This window comes from Balaenoptera physalus (genome assembly GCF_965194825.1).
Source record: "Balaenoptera physalus genome assembly, chromosome: 17".
NCBI classification, from domain to species: domain Eukaryota; kingdom Metazoa; phylum Chordata; class Mammalia; order Artiodactyla; family Balaenopteridae; genus Balaenoptera; species Balaenoptera physalus.
The window spans coordinates 590,722-613,937 of NC_138895.1; the positions used below are offsets into that span (position 1 = coordinate 590,722).

At 42.9% G+C, this 23,216-nt stretch overlaps 1 protein-coding gene across 6 annotated transcripts in view; it reads left to right on the plus strand.

Annotated features, from left to right (window-relative positions):
- The window catches only part of SPIDR (scaffold protein involved in DNA repair), a 359,526-nt gene that overhangs the window by 254,420 nt on the left and 81,890 nt on the right, over positions 1 to 23,216 (plus strand). For 5 of the 6 annotated variants that reach the window (XM_082433911.1, XM_082433912.1, XM_082433913.1 and 2 more), the window contains 2 exons: positions 2,652 to 2,847; positions 4,255 to 4,484. In XM_082433911.1, the coding sequence (XP_082290037.1) occupies positions 2,652 to 2,847; positions 4,255 to 4,484 (426 nt within the window). Of the gene's footprint in view, positions 1 to 1,907; positions 2,315 to 2,651; positions 2,848 to 4,254; positions 4,485 to 23,216 lie in introns of those variants that run through there. The other variant, XM_082433916.1, reaches the window with a different exon arrangement.

A 23,216-nucleotide genomic window follows, 5' to 3' on the forward strand; every position in this document is an offset into this window, starting at 1 on the left:
GGCAGAACAGAGTTCTAATGTTAGTACGTCTATCTGTAAACTGAAAGGTTCTAAATACACACAGAAATCTTGTGCTATGTTCTTAACTTAGCAGTTAAAATAATATTACTTGATCATATTTTTCAAATTAACTTGAAAGAAAAAGCTGGACACGTATGACATCTTTCATTCATCCTGCTGTATCAGGACCTTCACAGTTGAGCCCAGTGGTACCCGACGCTGTGCCCCACCCCTGCCCTCTTGCTTTCTTGAGCCTCTTCTTGCTGACTCTTACTCTGTGTCTAGCTTGCCTCTGTCTCTCCATGTCTCCTAATTGTTATTTCTAGGTTACCATACCTGTAGTCTGTCGGCTTAAAATATTACTGTTGCAAATTTGTCTTCTTGGTGGATTGTCCCTTTTAATCATTGTGTGATGTCCCTCTCTATCCCTGATAATTTTCTTTGCTCTAAAGCCTACTTCATCTGATAGTAATTTCAACCATATTTATATTAATGTTACATGATGGTTTTTTCCCCCAGCCTTTTACTTTCATCCTCCCTGTATCTTTATATTTGAAGTGAATTTCTTGTAGACAGCATAAAGATGGACCATGTTTTTTAATCCACTCTGCTAATCTGTCTTTTAATTGCTTTGTTTAGACCATACACACTTAATGTAATTATTGATATATTAGGACTTAAGTCTACCTTTTTATTTCTCGGTTTCTCTGTGTTGTTCTCTGTTTTTCATTTCTCTGGGTTTTTCTTTTTTTCCTGGCATTACGTGGGTTGCTTGACCATTTTTTAGAATTTCATTTTAATTTATTTATAATGTTTTTGTGTTGTTATAGCTATGTTATTGGTTGTTCTAGGCATTACATTTTATATGCATAACTTATCAGTTTATGGAGTCAACATTTTGCCAGTTTGTGTGAAGTGTAGGAACCTTGCCTCTTATGTCCCTTTACTGTCCTCATTTATATGACTTTCTTAAATATTTCCTCTGCATACATTTAGAACCATATCAGACAGTGTTATAATTCTTGCTTCAACTCCAAATATAATTTCCAAAACTCAACAGGAGTATGAAAGCCAATTGTATTTACCTGTATCTTTCCATTTTTATTTCTTCTTCCTCTCACCTCTTGAGGTTCTGTTCATTGTGTTTTTTTTGGTCTGTTTATTCTTTGTTGTTTATATTTGGTAATTTCTGTTATTTTATCTTCACGTTCACTGATCCTTTTCTCTGTCCCCTTCATTCTGCTGTTGAACCCATCCAGTGAGTTTTTTTATTTTCATTATTTTATTTCCTAGTTATAAAATTTCCGTTTAAAAAAATCTGTATCTTTGCCAAGACTTTGTATTTCCTTGCTGAGACTTTCTATTCTTTCATTTGTCTCATTGTGCATTTGTAGCTGTCACTGAAGCATGTTTGTAGTGGCTGCTTTTGCATCTTTGACAGGTAATTCTAACATCAGCGTCATCTTAACATTGTCATCTAGTCACTGTGTTTTTTCATTCAAGTGAGGTGTTTCCTGGTTCTTAGTGTAACAAGTGGTTTTAGATGGTAACCTGTACATGTTAGGTATTGTGATACGAGATCCTGGATCTTACTTAAACCAGTTTTAGGTGGCTTTGTCTGACACTGCTCTGAGAAGAGACGTTGGGAGGGTGGGGGGCTTCTTACTACCAGGTGGAGGGAGGCGCCAGGATTCCCTTCGTTACTGCTTCCCGCGAGGCTGCCACTCACCGCGGTGGAGGATGGTGGGAGGGCCGGGTGGGGGTGAGAGTACTGACTCTGTCGAGGGGCATGCCTGGGCCCCGCTTGCGCTTTGCCTGCCGTGTGTGGCAGTAGGTCACAGTTCTTCTGTGATACTTGCCAAAAGTAGCGCAGTTATTTCCTAGAAGTTTTCTGTCTCACTGGGCTGCCCCTTCCCTGTCCTTCCTTTCGAGGGTGCTTTTGTCTGCGCCCGTTGCTGTTTCTAGGCTGCAGAAAGGAAGCTCAGGAACTTACTGCTGTGTCTCTCCTGGGGTCCCAGCTGGGCCGCCTCCTCCTGTCCCCCTTCAGCTGCTGCTTCTGTCCCGTTTCTGTACAGCATCAGGCATTTCCTTGTGTCTAATGGGAGAAATGGGGGAAGGTGTGTCCACTCCGTCTTCCCATTAACCTTCCTGTTAAGCAGCGCTGCCTGTGTGGGGAGTGAGCATTAGATAGTCTGAGAGGAACCAGGAGCACGTTGTCCTATTTCTACTCGAATGTGGGCCATTTCAGTGACTGTGGTCCGTTTGGTAGTGAAGGTGGAGTTCCTTTGGTGTCTGGTGTCATGTTTTCTGAAAGGTGAGAGCTGTGAAGTGTCCAAAGGTCTTTGTGGTAACATTCACTTCAGTGTCGGGCAGCTCTGTGGGCCCCCCCCAGTACTTTCCCCGAGGGGCCCTGAGGCCACCGTCCAGCAGCCTGGGAGGCCCCGGGGGAGCTCCAGCTCGAGCACTGCCGCCCCTTCCATCCCCACTCCTGACACCAGACTTGCTCAGAAGAGGAGAGCCAGATGCAGTGGCAGCTGCTCGAGGGCTTGTGTCCTTAGCCAGCAAGTCGTTGCCCTTTGTGATCTAGCAAGACGGTGAGGGGAATCCAGCATTGCAGATGAACTTGCATTTGTGTTTCTTTCCCTTTCCAGGCAAAAGCTTATTATCCCAAATGGAAGTTGCCCTGTTATTCTGAATACTTATTTTTGTCAGAAAGTTGTTGCCAAAGAAGATTCAAAAACAGCACATGCAGTGCACAGTTGGGACACACCCCTTCCAAGAAGAAGCATCATTTTGGCCCAGATGTTCAGATTTAAGAGCCTAACAAATAACTCACCTGAAAACCAGGTAAACTATCACTGACTTAGAGGTTTTTTTGCTTTGTAGTAATACTGCGTTTAAAGGCTTTGGAATTTATAGAGGTGATTACCTTTGGTCCTTTCCAAATATTCAGCAGCTATATATGTAATCTTTAATTTATTAAAATATGAGTTTTCATTTTTTTTCTCTTCTCGTAATTGCCTAAGAATTTTATTTAAGCCTCTTCTATTTATTAAAAAAATCATGTTTTTCTTTTTCATAACATCTGTATCCCTTGGAATAAAAAGAGCTGCGTAAACTTGAGGTTATACACTGGGGATTGCTTTTTGGAATTTTAGTGGCCCTGAGCCATGGTCATCCACCAAGATGAACTTGGGGAACCACTAAACTTCACTTGCGGCGGGCACGAAGGACACCCCCGGGACCACTCGGGCTCCGAGTGTCTGACTTCAGTGCGCCTGCCTCAGGGCCGCCTGGTTATCCGAGTCAGCGCGGAGCGGAGTGCTGAGGCTGACAGTGTGAGGGGACGTCGGAAAGAAAAGCAAACAGACTTGGAACCTACTTTGTAGGTGTGGAGTTGAGCGGGAGCTCCCTTTGACTGTCAGAGCATGTGTCTGGAGAGGATTATGTGAAAAGGAGGGCTTAAAGTGCATTACTGCTTTAATGTACAGTTTTAAACAGCTATGTGATGTTAAATTCATGAGGTGTGTCTTCGTCTCACGTCAGTGCCAGGGGAGCGGCAGTAGAGCTTAGTGGTTAAGCGTGTGGACTTTGGGACTAGGTGCCTAGTTCGGGTCCTGCCTCAGCCACCTGCTGCTGGGTGACCTTGGGTAAGACACTGAACTCCTGTCTCAACGTTCTCCTCTGTAAAACAGTGGTAACGATGCAGCCTGCCTCCTGGGCGGTGAGGTTAAATGTGTTTGTTACACAGCACCGTATGTAAAGAAAAGTGCTGCAATGTAGGAAGCACGGAGCACTCTAGAGGTGGTGTAATCTTATTAAGATATTTAGTGGGATCATAAAGGTGTTTCATGTTGTTCACAGGAGTGTGCAAAGTGCTGGCACTTCATAATAACCCTAGTCATTCTTTTATTTTGTTGTGTAGTTTGTGCTATTGAGATTGTTACCTCATAAAAGAAGAATTTTTAACTTACCATCAGGTATTTTAATAGCAGTACTTTCTCCATGTTTTCAAATCCCCGAGATGGCCTGAGCTCCTGCTGCTTCCCTGTTCCTCGGCTCACCGGCCTCCTCGGCCACGTTGGTGACCCGCAGACGGGAGCCCCACGCCGTGGGCGTGCATCTGTCCTTGTCATTCCTTGAGTGTCCTGCAGTCACACCGGATGCTTAGGGTTCCCCAAGCACGTCGGGATTTGGTATGTAGTGTGCCCTCGTGGGTCAGACTGGAACTGTTCCCTTTGCGTGTCTTGCCAGGTTATGTGTGGTGGTCACACCACCGTGGGCACAGACTGGACCCTCAGGCACGAACAAGCAGAGCTGGGCTTCCCCGCCCGAGCGCCCCTGAGGGATTCTCTGCTGGATGCAGTCGAAAGCCAAGGAGTTGCCACCTGGTCGGGAGCCGGGGTCCGAGTGGTGGTGCAGAGAGTTTACTCTCTTCGCTGCAGGTGTCAGCAGGCAGATGGCACAGACCCACCTGGAGTTCGGTGAGTGACGAGACACAGGTGCAGGTGCCCAGACTCACCTGGAGAAAGTGGAAGCTCTTCTCAGAGCAGTTTCTTCACTGTATTCACCATGTACATGGGTTGTATTTGTTTGGTTGGTTTTTATTTACATCAGAATTTGGGACACATGGCATGACAGAGGATTTTGTCTATTTGTATAAAAAGTCCTTACTAAAAAAGTTAGTCACATTTACTTTTACCTTTAATAGTTCATGTTACTGAAAGTAATACAAGCACAATTGGTATTGTTATAAGAAAGCCAAGGCATGGTTACGTACTTAAAAAGACCACTGCAATAGCTATCACGTTTTATGTCTTAAAAACCTGAATAAGTAAATGGCAGCTGGTAAATCTGTGGCTCCCAGATGGTGCTGTCGAGTCTGCATCAGAGCTCTTGGCAGAACTTCTGCTGTGATGCAAACATTTTTTTACTGCCCTAACCAGTGAGGTGACCACTGACCATGTAGGAAATATGGCTGGTGGGACCGAGGAACTACATTTTGAATTTTATTTAAGTTTAATTAACTTTATTTTAAAGTTTATGTGGGTAGTGGCTGCCTTGGCACACAGGACGGCTAGGTAGCTACGAAAGCAAAGGGCAAACCTGCGATTCAAGGTACTTTGCTCCAACAGATTGTGGGAACGGTGTCTTTTCTACTCAGACTTAGGCTCCTCCTGGTTTTATGTGTTTTCAAATAGCTACAGACACATCGCTGACTGAGAGTTTATTTATTTATGTCAGACTCTTCTGAGGTTATCTTTCTATGTGAAATTGCCCTCAAAGCAGTAAGACAGATTTATAACAGAATAGAAATGAAAAGCGTAGATGCCAGTTCATCAAACAGTCATGTTGTCTCCCTGCTGTTAGGAGGACACACGCTGAAGAACGAGTGAGTCACAGCCACCCTGTCCTTCCGGCGCCTTCCAATATTCCGCAAAGGAGCAGGCCGGAGACACTGCTCTGTTAGCTGCGAGTCCTCTTCCCGTGGACGGCAACTTGTTTTAAAGTACCATGAATTTGAAAAAGTCCCTTCCCGTGTAGAGTTAGAGAATGTTTCTTTTGGAATTATAGAAGAAATTTATTTTTATTTTGTTTGGAGTATGTGTGTATGTGAAACCATTATATCCATCTTTAGGTTTTAACACGACTTGTAGCTGTCGACCAGTTTTGTGCTAGACTTAAATTTGTGTAAATCTAAATAGGATTACCTGAGACAGTTATAGGTTAGACAGAGGTTTTGTCTTGCGTAGCTTTCTCCGCGGTCTGTAGCCGTGCTAGGCTCTGAGGAGCGAACGCTGAGTGCGCAGGGCACCGCTCCGGGGAGGCGGGCGCGGCAGGAGCGGAGGCGGCAGGGGGAGGGCGCGCAGGGCACCGCTCCGGGGAGGCGGGCGCGGCAGGAGCGGAGGCGGCAGGGGGAGGGCGCGCAGAGCTGGCGCCGGGCATCGTGCCCCTCAGAGGCTCCCTCCAGCTCCGCTGTGGCACCTGTTTGACTTGTTGAGCAGAGAGAAGAAATGGGAAGGTAAGCTGCTGCCAGTGGTCAGCATGTGAGTGCTTTGGGTTTGTGCCTTATAATACACCCGGGACGTATCGAATGAGACTGTGCTCGTGGTGGATTGAAGGCAGGGCAGGCGTACCTCAAAAATAAGAAAACAACATTGAGTTATTCAGATGTAATGCGCCTGCATCGTGGTGGGGGGCTTCCTGTTGCACACGTGAGGCTGTAAACAGAGGCTGGAGGACCTTAGCGCCATTTCACAGGTGACGAAACGGGACCTCAGAGAGGTTCTTATTGCTGATAGTCATACAGGTGGATGAAAGAAAAACATCATGAGGTATAGAATCCCCAAATGACAGTATTGTAGAGAATACGGGAGCTAAAAGAAAGGGAAGAATATTGAGTTAGAACCAAGCTGTGTTTAGAATACAGCTGACCCAGGGGTCAAGTCATCCTGGAAAGCCACTGTGGGAGCTGTGCACGAAAAGGAACTTTTGGACAGAGGCCATAGCGTTTGGCCTTGGGTTTGAGACAAGGCTTCTGAGATGTCTTTGGGGTACAAAAAGGTCTTATTGTATAACTGATCATTAGTTTTTTCTAGAATCATTTGCTATAATAATGATCAGGGTCTCCAGTTTACAAATCACATTAAGATAGAAGGACGTAACATTACACTTAGCACCCTAGTGATTCTTTGCTGGTGTGTATAAGGCATCTCCTTGGAGAGTCCCTCAGCAGCATGTGTCCTGGTGTGGACCTTTACACCTGCACGTGCAACACGATACAAGAGGAGACACCATCAGAAGACTTAGGCGTATCGCCTAGGTCACCCTTTTCTACTTGAATTCTGCCTGTAACTTCCTGCCCGTCGGTAACTTGGGGCAGCTGTGCAGCGCACAGGGTCGGTCTCGTCCAGAGGCCCGAGCACAGCGAGCGCAGGAGGGAGACGGAACAGTGAGGGCCACTCTCCTGCCGTCCCCTGCGTTACCTCACCTGCTTTACCCCAAAGACCTCTCTAGCCAGCAGTGAGCTGAAGACTGCTCTGCTCACTGTGTGTTTTCTGCAGAGTCAGAAGTTGCCGTGTCGGAATAAATCAAGGCCTGTGCAAAGAGAGACAGCGCTGTCTTATGAGACTCTGCTGCCACGGTGGTTCTCCCTTCGTGCCCAGAGCAGGCCAGGTGCCTCCCGAGGAAGCTGTGGTGACTTTTCTGTCTAACTTGGCACCTTGATCGTATCATCCTAGTGCTCTAGCCATGGCACTTTTATGAGATCAGTAAGAGCTTATCTTCTGGCAGACAGCCCAATTTTTGTCAGCTTTGAAATCAAAAGAAATTTATTTGAAGCCTGCCAGTCCTGAAGAGGGTCAGATAGATTCTGTCAAAAGGGTCATATTCTCTGAGCCGTGAAACATTATCAGAAGTACACTTCAGGTTTCAGAACTATAATAAGTAGGAGTCTCCGGTCCGTTGTTCTTCTGGATGACGTCCTTTAACTCAAGCTATTAAAGAAAACATTTCTACTTGGTTTCTCAAGGTGTTATAGGTCAGCGTAACCAACACGAACTGAAGTTTTATAAACCCCTAAATCAAAGGTAACAAAATACCAGTCCAGAGGACACTCCCTAAACAGTAAGCAAGGCAGTCTGTTCAGAGCCAAAACACACCTTTATCTAGATCCACTGCATATTAGATGAATATTATATAAATGCATGACTAATAAGACCATAGGCTTTTTTAGCCCAAAGGGAACACTGGTTTATACTGGAGGAAACTGGGGCAAAGCAAAAGTAAGTGAACTCCCTAGTGACTCCCTCCCCCCTGGCAGAGTGGAATCTAGACCGAACGGCCTTGCTCCCAGTCCATAGTGATCGCCATTAAACATTGCCTTTTTTCCTCCCTTTCTGTGAAACCTTCACTTCCTTTCTCCTTGAGATATTTAACTTAGGGGCAAATAATTTAATTTTATCCCTCAGAGACGCACATTCTTTATAGCCTGTCATTGCAGAAATACTTATTATGGGAGAGTTAGTCTTTTGTGAGGGCATTGAATTCATAGAAATGGTCATGCATTTGGACAAAAGCCTGGAGGGGACAGAACCTTCTTATTTAACTATTTTCTAGTTATCTTGCACTTCAGTTTTATGGAAATTCATTGAGCTGAACTCAGGAAAAAACACATTTTCCTTCCTCTATACCTTGATGTTATTCTCTTTTCATCTTTTGACCCTTCCTTTAGTCTGTTGTCTTATATTTCTTCTTCTTTTCACTAAGGAAAAAAAAAATCCACTGTTGCCCTGGGCCAGATTCTGGGTCTGCATGGGTGACAAAACCAGGCATCATTCTGTGCTCATGGGGCATAGTCTGGTGAGGGAGTCCCACACAAAACAATTGAAAACAAATACATTTATGATTTTAAGTTGTGGTCAGTGCCCTGGTAAGGAAAAAGTGGGATACTATGAGAGACCAGTGGAGAAGGGAAAGAATTTACTTTGTGGATTCAAGCGCAGGTGTTCTAAGGCAGTACTATTTAAGTGACACTTGAAAGCTAAGTGGATGTTAGGTGAAAAGCGGATGAAATAGAGGGAGTGCCCTTGAGAGCTCCAAACAGGAGGGAGATGGTGGAGCGGCCAGCGTGCGTGGGCCATGGGCAGGAGCCAACCCCAAGCACGGTGTACGCGTCTGACGGACACTTCAGCTGTGGGATGGAAAATGGTTTGGGGAAGAGGGGATGTGGAGCAGGGCCCCAGTGGAAGCAGAGAGGCCCGGGAAGGGGCTACTGCTGCATCCAGCCCAGCCCAGGCTCCAAGTGTCACGCGGCACCACGGCGAAATGGAGGAACGTTTCTGATGTGTGTGGTGACTTGGTAAAGGATTGAGTGGGGGTAGGGGGGAAGGAAATATTAAGAATGATCCTCAGTTTGAGTGCTTGGTTGAGTGATGGGCCATTTACTGAGGTGAGAAAACTGGTTTGGAGGGAAGCTTGAGAATTCAGTTTGGGGCCTGTTTAGTTTGAGATTCCTATGAGACATGCAAGAAAGGATGTAAGATGAAACGCCTGGATATACAGATCTCACATTCAGAGAAGATTTTAGGTTGGAAATAAATATTGGGTTTTCAGCCTACAGCTGGTTGGTCTATATATTTGTACGTGCATTCGTTTTGTTGGCTAATTTGAAGAGGTTACGTTTGTCCATGGTGCTAAGTTCCAAAGGCCCTGGAGGGCCTGTAGTGAGAGGCAGATGCCCCAGCCCTCCTCCCTTTACCCCCTTCACAGCTGTTCTGTCCCAGCTGGAAACTGTCTAAAGCCAGGGCAGTGGATGAGATCACATTAGGGAAATAGTAGACACAAAAGAAAGAAGAAACGTAGCGTCAAGATCTAAGGTCCTGTAGCATTAGAGAATGGGTAGAAGAAGAACCACAGAGGAGCCTGGAGAGGAAGGGCTAGTCGTGGCAGGCACTCAGCATGGTGGGATGCCATGTGTGGCAGAGGGCAGCTGACGGGGTGCCTCAGAGAAGCCTAATGAGGTGATGGAGGAAGCCGTGTGAAGTTCCTGGGTGACTTCGTGCACAGGAGTTGCTGGGGGTGGAGGTGGAAGCCAGCTCCCTGGGCATGCAAGAGTGGGTGGGAGGTGGGGAGTGTGGACAGGTTTTGACAGCAAAGTTTTGTTGACGCAGAAGGGAGTGAGAATGCCCTGCATTTAACAGCACAGCAGAACTACAGTGCAGGCATTCTGTCTCTTGCTTCCAATATTGGGACCATTTTTCTTCTTTTTTTTTTTTTAATTGAAGTATAGTTGATTTACAGTGGTGTTAGTTTCAGGTGTACAGCACAGTGATTCAGTTTTGTATATATATATATTCTTTTACATATTCTTTTCCATTTTATTACAAGATACTGAATATAGTTCCCTATGCTCTACAGTAGGTCCTTGTTGTTTATCTATTTTCTCTAGTGGTGTGTATCTGTTAATCCCAAATTCCTAATGTATCCCTCCCCCGCTTTCTCCTTTGGTAACCATAAATTTGTTTTGTATGTCTGTTTGTTTCTGTTTTGTAAATAAGTTCATTTGTATCATTTTTTTTAGATTTCAGTATAACCAGTGTTCATAGCGGCAGTATTTACAATAGTCAAGACTTGGAAGCAACCTAAATGTCTGTCAACAGATGAATGGATAAAGAAGGTGTGGTATATGTATACACAATGGAATATTACTCAGCCATAAAATAGAGTGAAATATTGCTATTTGCAGCAACATGGATGGACCTAGAGAATATCATACTAAGTGAAGTAAGTCAGCAGAGAAAGGCAAATACCGCCTGTCTTTTGAAAATGCGTTGCGGTAGAGGCGGGTCATCAGTGGAAGGAGCAGAAGGTCTAGATTAGACGAGGCTGGGTTCACGTGCCGACCCCGCACTCAGCAGGGAGACTGGAGCAAATTAGGTTTCCTTATTTGTGAAATTGGAATTATAATACTGTCCATAATACAGGTTCAGATGAGGATTAAATGAGATCACATATGTAAAGCATTTACCACGATGCTTCCCATATACTAATAGCACTCAGAGGGCGGCTCACTAGCTCTTGAAAAGCAAGCGTGAATACTTTAAAATTGTAAAATACTGATAAACAACATTGTACAGTAATAGAAACCTAACATAAGCAAAGAAAAGACATCTAGTTACGAATCAGCATCTGTGTTAGTTTTGTGTCTGTTGTCTAGCTGCAGGGGAAGCTTGATTAAAGTGGTTTTACTTCCATGCTTTTGGCCACCCTCACCCTACTCATCAGCAAGGAGTTGGTGCTCATTTACTTTAGAAAACAAAGATTTATGTATATTCATATGTGAACTGTGACCCCTGCCTCTCAGCGATGGAAGTAGAGAAGTTCCTCTGTAATAAACACATTTCCAACAGTTGCCCGAGTGCCGCATCCCGTGTTGGATGGTGCTGTTAACTACGGCTGGTCTAGTTTTGTCTTTTATCTAGAGCAACTAAAGACATCCCAGACTGCTGATGGTGGAAATGCAGAATGAGGAACTGGCAGGTAGTGGGCGGGGTGATTCGAGCCCTTTGTTGGTGTTTGGACAGTAGAGGGCGGTTCTTGTCCCCGCTTGCCGGGGCTCTGTTGGGAAGAAAGTCATCAGCCGTGTGCTCACAAGCCAGCTCTCCAGCTCTTAGGGACTTTCACTTTCTTCCTGTCACCTGGTTGGATGACACGCTGGATTCATGTCTCTTTTGTGTGTGTATCAAGATGGAATGGCATGGTGTTCTTCCTCCAGAGCAGCGATTCATATATGTCAGCGGTGGAGGAGCCCAAAGGGAGGACGACAGTTCCTCCTCATCAGAGGCACACAGGCCACCCCACCGGCTCTTCTTTTGTGTCTGCCACACCCACCAGACCGTGCAGTGATTGTATTCATTGACCCGCTCAGCATCACATTTCATAAGGTTGTTATTGTTACTTGTACTGGAGAAAAATTGGAATCACTCCTCTTCAATGATTTGAGTATTTTTATCGTGATGCAAAGGTATTATAAGAGGAGAGCATCATTTTTTTAACGTGTCCTCATAAATGATGTCATAGCCCATTCCTTAGGTTTTTCTTAAGGTTTTTCTAGTTAGTCATTAACTCTATGTTCATGAATCTTAAATACACCCTTTAATCTCTGCTTCCCAGCTCTTAACTTTTGCTTATTTCCTCTCTAAAACACCTCTTGGTGGTCTTTGTGATATCCCAAGGTCGTTCAGCCCCATTTTCTTCTCAGTCCTGTCTTATTGCTGGTAATTCTACTAATTGACACCCAGATCTTTTATATTCTTCGCCATCCCTCCTGTTCACATTCTGAATCACTGTGAAGGGTAAAAATAGCATCAAGCCCATGGAATTACAGTTCTAGCCCTTGCTGTTCTTTAATGTGTACGCAAAGAGGGGTCAAAATTGGCAGTTGACTGAAAAGAAGCTGAAGGAATCTTCCTTCTACCTCTTTTTTAAAGAGCTTTATCAATACATAATTCACATGCTGTAAAAATTCACCCTTTTAAAGTGTACAGGTCAACAATTTTTATTATATTTACAGAGTTGTTCAATCATGACCATATTCTAATGTTAGAACATTTTTGTGACCTCAAAAAGAAACTCCATACCAACTGGCTGCTGACTCCCCTTCTCCATGGCAACCACTACTCTGCTTTCTGTCTCTGTGGATTTATCTGTTTTGGAATAGTGCTGCTATGAACATTTGTGTCCAAGTTTTTTCTGTGGATGTAATTTTTCAGTTTTCTTGAGTATATATCTAGGAGTGGAATTGCTGGGTCATATGGTAACTCCTTTCTTTTTTAATTCTTTGAGGAATTAAAGTGTTTTCCAAAGAAACTGCACCATTTTACATTCCCACCAGCAAATGTATGAGGGCTCCAATTTCTCCACATCCTCTCAACACTTGTGATTGTCTTTTTTATTCTAGCCATCCTAGTGGATATGGAGTAGTGTCTCATTGTGGCTGTGATTTACATTTCCCTAAGGATTAATGATGTTGAGCATCTTCTCATATGCTTCTTGGCCATTTGCATACTTCTTTGGAGAAATGCGTGTTTAAGTCCTTTCCCCATTTTCTTAATTGGGTTATTTGTCCTTTTTTGTTGAATTATAAGAGTTCTTTATTCTCATATCATATATATGAGATATGAGTCTCATATATATGATTTGCCAATACAAGTCTCGTATCATATATATGATTTGCAAATATCCTGTAGTGGATTTTTTTTCACTTTATTTTATAGTGTTCTTTGAAACACAAAGGTTTATAATTTTGGTGATGTCCAATTTATCTTTTTGTTTGTTCGTTTGGTTGCTTGTGCTGTTGGTGTTTTGGTGTCATATCTAAGAAACTGTTGCCTAATCCAAGGTTATGAAGCTTTACTCCTGTATTTTCTTCAAAGAGTTTTATAGTTTTTACGCTTACATTTAGATCTGTAATCCATTTGAGTAATTTTTGTGTACGATGTAAGGCGGGGGTCCAGCCTCATTTTTACATGTGTGTGTCCAGTTGTCCTAGCACTATTTGCTAAAATGACTGCTCTTTCTCCATGGAATTTTCTTGGCACCCTTGTCAAAAATCAGTTGACCGTACATAGAAGTGTTTTGACTCTCAGTTCTCCTCCATTGCTCTATCTGCATGTCTTTATGCCAGCACCACAATGATCTTAATTATCAATACTATACCTTTATAGTATGTTTGGAAATCAGGGAGTGTGAGTCCTCTAACTTTATTTTTTCCAAGATTATGTTTGGAATTGTGAGTCTTTTATATTAACACATGAATTTTAGAATCAGCTTGTTAATTTTTATTTATTTTGCAGTAAACCAACTGGGTTTTTGATAGAGATTGTGTTGAATGTGTACGTCAATTTGAAGAGAATTGCTGTCTTATCAATTCTTAGTCTTTGGATCCATAAACATGGGATGTCTTCTCATTTAATTAGATCTTTAATTTCTTTCATCAGTGCTTTGTAGCTTTCAGCCTGCAAGTCTTGGATTTCTTTTGTTAAATTTATACCAATTTTTTTTTATACTATTGTAAATGCAGTTGCTTCCTTAATTTCACTTCAGATTGTTTATTGCTAATGTGTAGATATGCAAGTGATTTTTATATATTGGCCTGTGTTCTAAAGTCTTGTTGAATTTGCTGTATTAGCTCTCATAGTTTTTTAGTGGATTCCTTAGGATTTTTCGCACATAAAATCATGCAGTCTTTGAATAAAGATAGTTTTACTTCTTCATTTCCAATCTGGTTGTATCTTATTTCTTTTTCTTTCTTAATTGTCCTGGAAGCGCTTTTAATTGTCTTGAGGCAGAAAAAATAGAAATGGCTATTTGAAGCTGTGGTGTTTTCACAGTAGCTCATCCTCCTACTCATTTTCCTCAGTCTCTTGAGGTCCTGGGCAGACTTCACTACCATCTTACACCACTTGCCCTGTGAAGTCTCTCTTGATTTTCCCCATAGAAAGAGTCTCTTCTTCAATGTGGTAGAATGAAAAAAAAAAACAAATTTTGGAAGCAGACAAACTTGGGTTTGAATCTGAACTCTGCCAGCTGCTAGCTATATGTTCTTGGTTAAAGCTAGGTAGGCAGGTAGATAGGTAATCTTAACTCTCTTCATTTTCGTAACAGCCCCACGCAGTTAGCACCGTCACTGTCAGCCTTGTATGGTTGCTTTGTAGATTCAATGAGATAACATTTATAAAATCCTTGATGCCAAGTAGACACTCTTAACACTATGTGCTTTATGACTCTTATGGTCATTTGTATTGTGGTTAGTTATAGAGGTGTCAGTCTTTAAGGTTGTCACCTCCTTGCAGGTAAGGATTATGTGTAGGAGTATTTATTATTGCATCTTGTGCAAATATTGTGCCTATTATATATCCCTAAATATATTTCAGTTTGATGTATTTCTTTTTGGTATTTATGGTGGTTTGTCTTTGTGTATCATTTCTCCCCTTCTAGATGAAACAAAACGGATCCATTTTCCTACCCTTTATCTCTTTCTTAAGCTTTTATCATTTTATTGGTCTGGTATCAGGTTACAGCTAGCTGATAGAAATTTGAAAGGTATCAGAGTAGAATCAGAGCTGTGGATAATCTGAAAGCAGTATGTTCATGTTCTTTAAACACTGTATAATACCAACCCCTATCATTGATCCAATTCATATTTGCTTATGAGATTATTTAATGCATATTTATGAGCTTATTGATAGTATGAAATAGCAATGAAAGTTCCCTTGTTCTTTTTTTATGTATTAAACCAGTGATACACTTGAAAAAATCAAAAGGAATGGCAACAGCCTAGTGATGTGAGTACAGAAAATTATGAAAATAAAATTTTCATAAGAATATGAAGATAGCAAGAGTAATTTTCCAGATTCACAGCCAGATGACTATGCTGTGTGTATCCATAGTTCTAAGTTTGCATCTTAATCTGGCCTTGGTGATTTTCCAGCACCTGTTACCCATCAAGATCAAGAATGATTTCAAGGTGGCCTTATATAAAAGGCATGGAATTTTCTGCCTGTTCCTGACCTCCTTTCCCTGGAAACTTTTGTTCCTAAAAGCGGCTGGAGACCTCTAATGGTCTGCACCGCCACCCTCCTGTGCCTGCAGCTGTGACCTGGAGCAGTACTGTGGTCACACTAGAACTTTCCTATGAGCCAGGTTGCGGCTCTAATGTGTGCTCTGAGATGACAGCACAGAGCAGAGCCATGGGAGACAGAGTGACAGCCCGCAGCTTGGTGGGGGGCTGGGGGGTAGGCAGCCAAATGCAAGCACTGAGCACCACGTGCCTCTGCAGCCAAAGGTGCACAGACGGGTGAGGTCAAGAGTGAGAGCCAGCTGGGCTGCCGCAGCTCGCTGCCCCTTTCTCCCTGTTCGCGTCTGTCACGTGGACCTGTTCTGCCCTGCCTCCCGGCTGCTGCTGGACCCAGAGCGCTTGGGGCAGCCAGCTGGCAGTCTTGGCAGGCTTACCCTCGTTGTGCTCATTGCTTGGCCCTGAAGTTCTAATTAGCTTGAGCCTAATCAGCCCCATGTGCCACAGAAAACTGCAGCAGACATATCCTCCAAAACCATTCTCTGGAAGAGAGAGACACTGTGATATATGAACAGGGACGCTTGTTTCTTCCAGACCAGTTGGCCTGGCAGTGATATCAGTGTTCTGAACCTTCACGTTTATTTGCACGGATACAAAAAGAGAGGGACAGATGCAAGGGCATCTAGACAGGTGCTTGTCGTATAGTGAGGATAATGGCCAGGTGTTGTGCATTCTCTAGGACTTGTCAGTGCTTTCAAAATCAGCCCATACATAGCGTTTTTGAATGTCACTTCTCCCGTTCAGCCATCTGAGGTCAAGGACTGTGACTCGTCTGGTTTTGGTACAGGAGCACGAAGGCAGTGGGCACGTGGCGGTACGTGTGGGTGGGGAAGAGGAGTGGCGGGTGCGGACCTGAGGACATAGTGCGTGGTTGTGTCCCCTTCTTTACTCAGGACTCACCAGGCTGTGGGGAGGCACCACATGTGCTGTCATTCCTCTAAGGAGACCGACAGGGAGGCTGGTGAGGTAGGTCAGAATCGCCAGGAATACTGTGCTTTAGGAAAGACAGAAGGTGAGACGCTTGGACTCCGGGCCCCTGCAGGGTGGTCAGTCAGTGTAAAGGAGCAGGCAGAGGGCAAAGAAGAAGGGTCCTTAGGTTCGAGCCCTGGTCTGGGAAGATCCCACATGCCGCTGAGCAGCTGGGCCCGTGAGCCACAATTACTGAGCCTGCGCGTCTGGAGCCTGTGCTCCGCAACAAGAGAGGCCGCGATGGTGAGAGGCCCACGCATCGCGATGAAGAGTGGCCCCCACTTGCCGCAACTAGAGAAAGCCCTCGCACAGAAACGGAGACCCAACACAGCCAAAAATTAAATAAATAAATAAATAAATAAATAAATAAATAAATAAATAAATAATTTTTTTTTAAAAAAAAGGGCCTTTAGGGCGGAAGCAAGGGGGGAATAAGAGCTGCTCTAGAGCGAGAATGTTCATAAAGAGAAAAAGAGAGTCCAGTTGAGAATGACTGAAAGGTTTCAAAGCATTTGTTACCATTCCTGCAGCGCTAAGAGAAATCAAGAAGAAATCAAGCAGCCACAGGTAGAAGGTGAAAGGATGAAAACAATATTTAACTAAATGAAACTTAATTAGCTGAGGAGGAAGGGACCCATGATTTGAATTAAAGAAAGAAGAAGGTCTGCGTTGTGCAGGGAAAGCTGGCGGGGTAAGGTGTCCCTGGTCTGGCGTAGCTCTGATTGTCTCACAGATGCTCTGTGGGGTCCTCGGCTGTGTCCTGGCCTGTCCTTCCTCTCTGTGCTGTGGAATCTGAATGCAGGTGTCAAAAGTTCCTGCAGGAGGGGACGAGTAGAGAGGACCAGGCTGGTTAAATGTTGGGGAGTGGGAAGAGAAGAGCGAAATAAACGCCAAATTTCCCGATGTCTCACCACTTAACACAGCCTTTTGGAAAACTGAGAGGCGGCTTAGGCAGCTTTGCACCTCGAGTCTTTGCCCACAAATAAGTGACAGTGGAACACTGGCTGTGCAGGAGAGCCACAGACGTTCTTGGAAGGCCTGTCCTTCTGTGAGCTGTAGGAAAGTGGAAAACTGCAGTGACGGCAGAGACACCAGAAAGTGCTATCTTTAAATCTTTTGCAAGCAAGGAATTCAAATTTTTATTCTGCTCACTAAGGCATCATCTTCTCTTCAGAAAAGATGAGAATGAGAGATTTCCTATGATGATGTACTTTGCACCAGGGTTACTACATTTTTGGTAGCAAGTACATTCATCGTGGTAGACTATCTGCCAGTGTTCGTTTATGTTTAAATTTTGAATTTCTTCCAGGTGCTTCCTAAAGAAGAGTATCTGGTCTGTTTTGGAGGGTGGGTGGAAAGTAGGGGAGAGACTGACCTAAGGATTGAGGTGCAGCAATGAAGCCCCATCCCAGGGGGCTCTCTGCCTTTTTTCCTGGCCATGTGACATCTGCAACTCTCCTGTCGCTTCTGGTTGGAGAGAGCATGCTCAGTTAACATTTAGTAAAAACAACACAAAGAGTGCGTATTTGCATAGGGACATGCATAAATGGCCACGTAATAAACAGACTACCTGGAAGTTTACATGAGGAGAGGCTGTTTCCATCACTGCCTGGGGAGGAATTTGACACTGTGGGACCGGTACCCTGAATGCCTGTTAGAACAGGTGGATTTTGTGTGTGCACATCACCTTTTCTTTGAAAAGTTTTTTTGATTAAGGTGAAATTCACATAACATAAAATTAACCATTTTAAAGTGTACAACTCAGTGATATTTAGTACATTCACAGTGTTGTGCAACCACTATTTCTATTTAGTTCCAACACATTTTTCATAACGCAGACGGAAACCCTGCACGCATTAGCAGTCCCTCCCCGTAAACCTCCCCAACCCGGCCAGCCCCTGGTAACTGCAGGTCTGCTTTCTGTCTCTACATCTCTACCTGTTCTGGACATTTCATGTAAATGGAGTCATACAGTGTGTGGAGTTTTGTGTCTGGTGTCTTTCACTCAGCATCATGTTTTCAAAGTTTGTCCATGATGGAGCCTTTGTCAGTGCTTCGTTCCTTTTTATGGTTGAATAATATTCCATTGTATAGATATATCAAATTTCGTTTATCCATTCATCAGCTGATGGGCATTTGGGTTGTTTCCACTTTGGGCTATTATGAGTGACGCTGCTGTGAACATCTTTCCAGAAGTCTTTCTGTGAACACGTTTTCATTTTTCTTGGGTATATCCCTAGGAGTTGAATTGCTGGGTTATATGGTAATTCTATGTTTAACTTTTTGAGGAGCCACCAGAATATTCTCTGCAGCAAATGCACCATCTCATATTCCCTCCAGCTACGTATCAGGGCTGCAATTTCTCCACATCCTCCCTGACACTTGTTATTTTCTTTCTTTTAATAACAACTGTTTTAACTCGTGTGAAGAGATATTTTTACTTCTTCCTTTCCAATGTATTTGTCATTTGTTTCTCGTTCTTACCTAATTGCTCTGGCTAGAATTTCCAGTACAACGTTAAACGCAGATAGCAAGAGAAGGTATCTTCATCTTGTTCCTGATCTTAGGAGAACTTCATCTTGCGCCACCGAGTCTGATGTTTGTGGATTTTTCACGTACGTCCCGTGTCAGGTTGAGGAAGTTCCCTTCTGTTCCTAGTTTGTTGAGTGCTTTTATCATAAAAGAGTGTCGGATTTTGTCAAATGCTTTTTCTGCACAGCCTAATCCAACTTTTTTGGGATTACACATCATACGGTTAGGGATCAGAGAAGTTTACTAACATGGTGATTCTTAGTAGAGAAGGTGTTGTGACCAAATTATTAAAATAATTGCTTTGAGTCACCAGGTTATGGAACTACTTCTATTCTACTTGATCCTTCTTGGCAATAATATTCTCTGTAATAGGAGTTTACAAACATGCACTTATCTTTGCTTTTTTAAAAATTGATTTTAATACACTTTTTATTTTAGAATAGTTTTAGATTTACAAAGATAATACAGAGAGTTCCACATACCCCATACCCAGTTTCCCCTATTTTTTTTAATTGAAGTATAGTTGATTGATAATATTGTATAAGTTTCAGGTGTGATTTCCCCTATTTTTAACCTCATATATTATTATGATACAGTATCACATTTATTGAATCAATATTGATACTGTTATTATCAACTGAAACTTATACTTTATTCACATTTCTTCAGATTTTCCCTAATGTCCTTTTTCTGTTCTAGGGTCCCATCCACAGACCATACTACATTTAGTTGTCATGTCTTCTTAGGCTACTTCAGACTGTCAGTTTCATAGATCTGCTTTCTTTTGGTGACCTTGCCAGTCGTGAGGATTACTGGCTAGGTATTTTGTAGAATATCCCTTAATTTGTGTTTTTCTGATATTTAGGGTGGTATGAGTTTGGGGAGGAAGATCACAGGTGAAGAGCCATTTTCCCCACATCATGCCAAGGGCACGTCCCGACAGCACGACTTATCTCTGCTGTTGCTGACTTGATTACTGGTTGAGCTAGTGTTTATCAGGTTTCTACACTGTAACGTTACTTTTTAAAAAATTAACTTAGTTTTAACTCCTGTTCGATAATGTCCTGGGGACAGAGCTAGAGCATTCACTGTACGTCCCTTAGTATCTAAGGGAGTCTGAAGCAAGAGCATTTGTGACTTTTACAAGCTCAGAGCAGAGTGATGTACAAGCCAGATTTCCGAGTTGTCTTTGAAGTCATTTATTATTCGTGTTCATTTCTGTATTGAAGGTACATGGTTGGGATTCTTCGCCCGCAAACATAGTTGTATGGTGAGAAGAGCATTACTCTGGCCGTCAGAAGACCCGTTATCTCCCTTTAGAAGGTCAGGTGGGAACAGTGGGCCTGTGTTGCCAGGGTACTGTTCAGTTAGGCAACCTTTATCGAGCCTCTTGTGGCACATCACCCTGCAGCGCAAAAAATGGCATTCACAGGAAAGAAACTAGAGCCCCGTCCTAAAATAACTCCATGAACAAGAGTCACCTCCGTGCCCAGACTTGCCCTGGGTGATCCTCAATGCGTGTGGGGTAGGAAACTCTAAGGAGATGAGTGTCGTGCCTGTGTCAGGGCACCTGCGTGCCCACTCTCGGTGCCAGGAGCCTGCGTGTTTGAAGTATGCAGAGCCACGCGTGGTCCTCGGGGCAGCTGTGGCATCTTCAGGGTGCGTGGCACCCTCAGAGGTTTCCTTTAGGCCACAGTGGACCTTAATGTCACAAGAAAGCTGTGACAGTTGAGAGTGTGTGATGAAGACAGGAGTTGAAGGCAGGAGATCATGCAGAGTTCAGGCTTTTATGTTTGAGTTTTGTGTTTGAATCAGAATTCCTCCCATGTGTCATTTCTAGTTGATTTGTCCAGCTGGGTTTGTTTTTTTTTTAGTTAATAAAATATCTTCCTTTATCTTCTGTAGCAGAGGTTTATGTATCAGTGACATCTTTTCTTGTCATCCAATTCAACCAAAATAATTTAGTTGTTTTTATTTAGTCTTGAAGGAAAACTAAACTGAATTTATTCAAATTCTGAATCACTTGAATTAAAGGTTTTTTCCCTTCAGGTGCATACATTAACCCAAACTGTAATAAAATACGGCCAAGGATGATAGGCTGGGCAGTGAACATTTTCTAAATTTTAACAGGAGTTAATTTTTCTTTATATATCTATATTTTTTCATAGTTTAATTTTGTAAACACGTTAGTACTTTTGCAAAAAAATATAAATAAATGTGTTGCTTTTCCATAATTATCTGGGAAGCAATTTATTACTCTACACAAAGTGTTATTTTTTAAAATCCATATGTATTGTATAAGAATTTTTATTTAGTTTAGGTGCTGTTTATTTTGTTGTTGGTTTTTAAGAACAACTAAGTAAGTGACTTCAAAAGTAATGGTAATTATTTGATTCCGTTGGTCTTCAGCTTCATTCATGAGGACTTACAAGTTAGTTTGGGAGCCATCTCAGTGTCAAATTGGAATACTGTGCTGTCATTTAAAAATAAGGAATGTGAAAGCTCTTTTGTATTAATATGGAATCATCTTCGGCATGTACTATTAAAACAAATGAACAAAGTCCGAAACAGTATACAAAATGTACTACCATTTGGTTGAAACAAGTTTGGCGGGGGGTGCAGTGTGCACCTAAATGCTTTATATGGATAAACTATTTCCGGAAGAATCCACAAGAAGGGAGTAACTTTAGTTGTCCCAGGAGGAGAACTAGGTGGTCGGGGAAGGAAGGAGAGGTTTGAATTTGAATCATGTGAATGGATTACCTGTTGTAAAATAAACTATTTTGATAAATTTTCTAGGACAGAAGTGAGGGCCAGCTTTAGGTTTTGTTAATGGTTGAACCTCACTTTCATTTCTTCTAAGTCATGGAGTCTGTTTCATGTGGCTCTAAGACAAACTTGTACAGATGGATCTTTGAATATTTCTTTCCAGGTGGTAGGAGTATTCAGCTTTGGTTTGGTTAATTTGTGTTTTTTGGTTTGCATGTCTTTCAATAAAAATGTTATAGAATCATGGAGTCTTAAGAGTTGGATTGGCCCTTAGATACCAGTTGTAGATCATTGACTTGATGTTTTAGCCTTAGCTGCAGAGAGTTTGAACTCTCAGGGGGCAGGCACATTGCTCTGCCTCAGCCATTCATGCATGTGAAGTTCTGTTCCAAGAAAGTTCTCTCCTATCTTGAGCCTAAATTTGTCCTCCTGCATCTTCTAACCCTTGGAACTGATGCTTCCTCTCAGGGTTCTGTAAAATTGATCTGTTTGCTTTTATGCATGACAGCCCTAAATGTGAAAATTACACACACAAAACATGGTTCTCATCATAATCATAGCTGTTTTCCTACGTTAAAGCCTGGGAAGTTGTTGGTGAGCTTCTCTGTCTTTGCTTTTTTTTTTTAATTTATTTTTGGCTGCGTTGGGTCTTTGTTGCTGCGCACGGGCTTTCTCTAATTGTGGCGAGCGGGGGCTACTCTTCAGTGCGGTGTGTGGGCTTCTCCTTGTGGTGGCTTCCCTTGTTGCGGAGCACGAGCTCTAGGCGCGTGGGCTCAGTAGTTGTGGCTCATGGGCTCTAGAGCGCAGGCTCAGTAGTTGTGGCGCACGGGCTTAGTTGCTCCGCATCATGTGGGATCTTCTAGGACCACGGCTTGAACCCGTGTCCCCTGCATTAGGAGGCGGATTCTTAACCAATGCGCCACCAGGGAAGTCCTCTGTCCTTGCTTTTGAAGTTGAATTTTTTTGGACCCAAATGCAACACCTTGTATTTGTCTCTGTTAAACTTTACTTTGGCAGATTCAGCCCATGAACCAATTCATTGTTTTAATCCTGATTCTGTCAACTAAAAATTATGTTATTTCTCCCCACTTTCTCTTTTAAGACTTATTTTTTTAGATCAGTTTTGGGTTTACAGCAAAATTGAGGGGAAAGTACAGAGATTTCCCATATACCTCTTTCCCCACATACATATAGCCTCCTCCAGATCAACATCATTCACCAGATGGTGCGTTTTTATCAAGGATGAACCTGCATTGACATGTCATAATCACCCAGAGTCCATAGTTTACATTCGGGTTCACTCTTGGTGATGTACATTCATGGGTTCGAACAATAGTGTAATGACCTATATCCGTCATTATAATATACAGAATATTTTCACTGCTCTGAATATCCTCTGTGCTCTACCTGTTCATCTCCTCTGCCACACCCCTGACAACCACCAATATTTTTATTGTCTCCATAGTTTTGTCTTTTCCAGAATGTCACATACTGTCTGCCCTTCTGTATCTGTAGGATGTAGAACCCGTGGATACAGAGGGTCAGCTCTACTATGTCATTTTATTTAAGGGACTTCAGCACCTGCAGATTTTGGTATCCATGGGGGTCCTGGAACCAATCCCCTCTTGATACCAAGGGGCAAATGTAGTTGGAATCATACATTATGTACCCTTTTCAGATCAGGTTCTTAAACTTAGTAATATGCATTTAAGTTTCCTCTGTGTCCTTTCATGGCTTGATAGTTCATTTCTTTTTAGCACTGAATAATATTCCATTGTCTGGATATACCACAGTTTATCCATTCACCTAC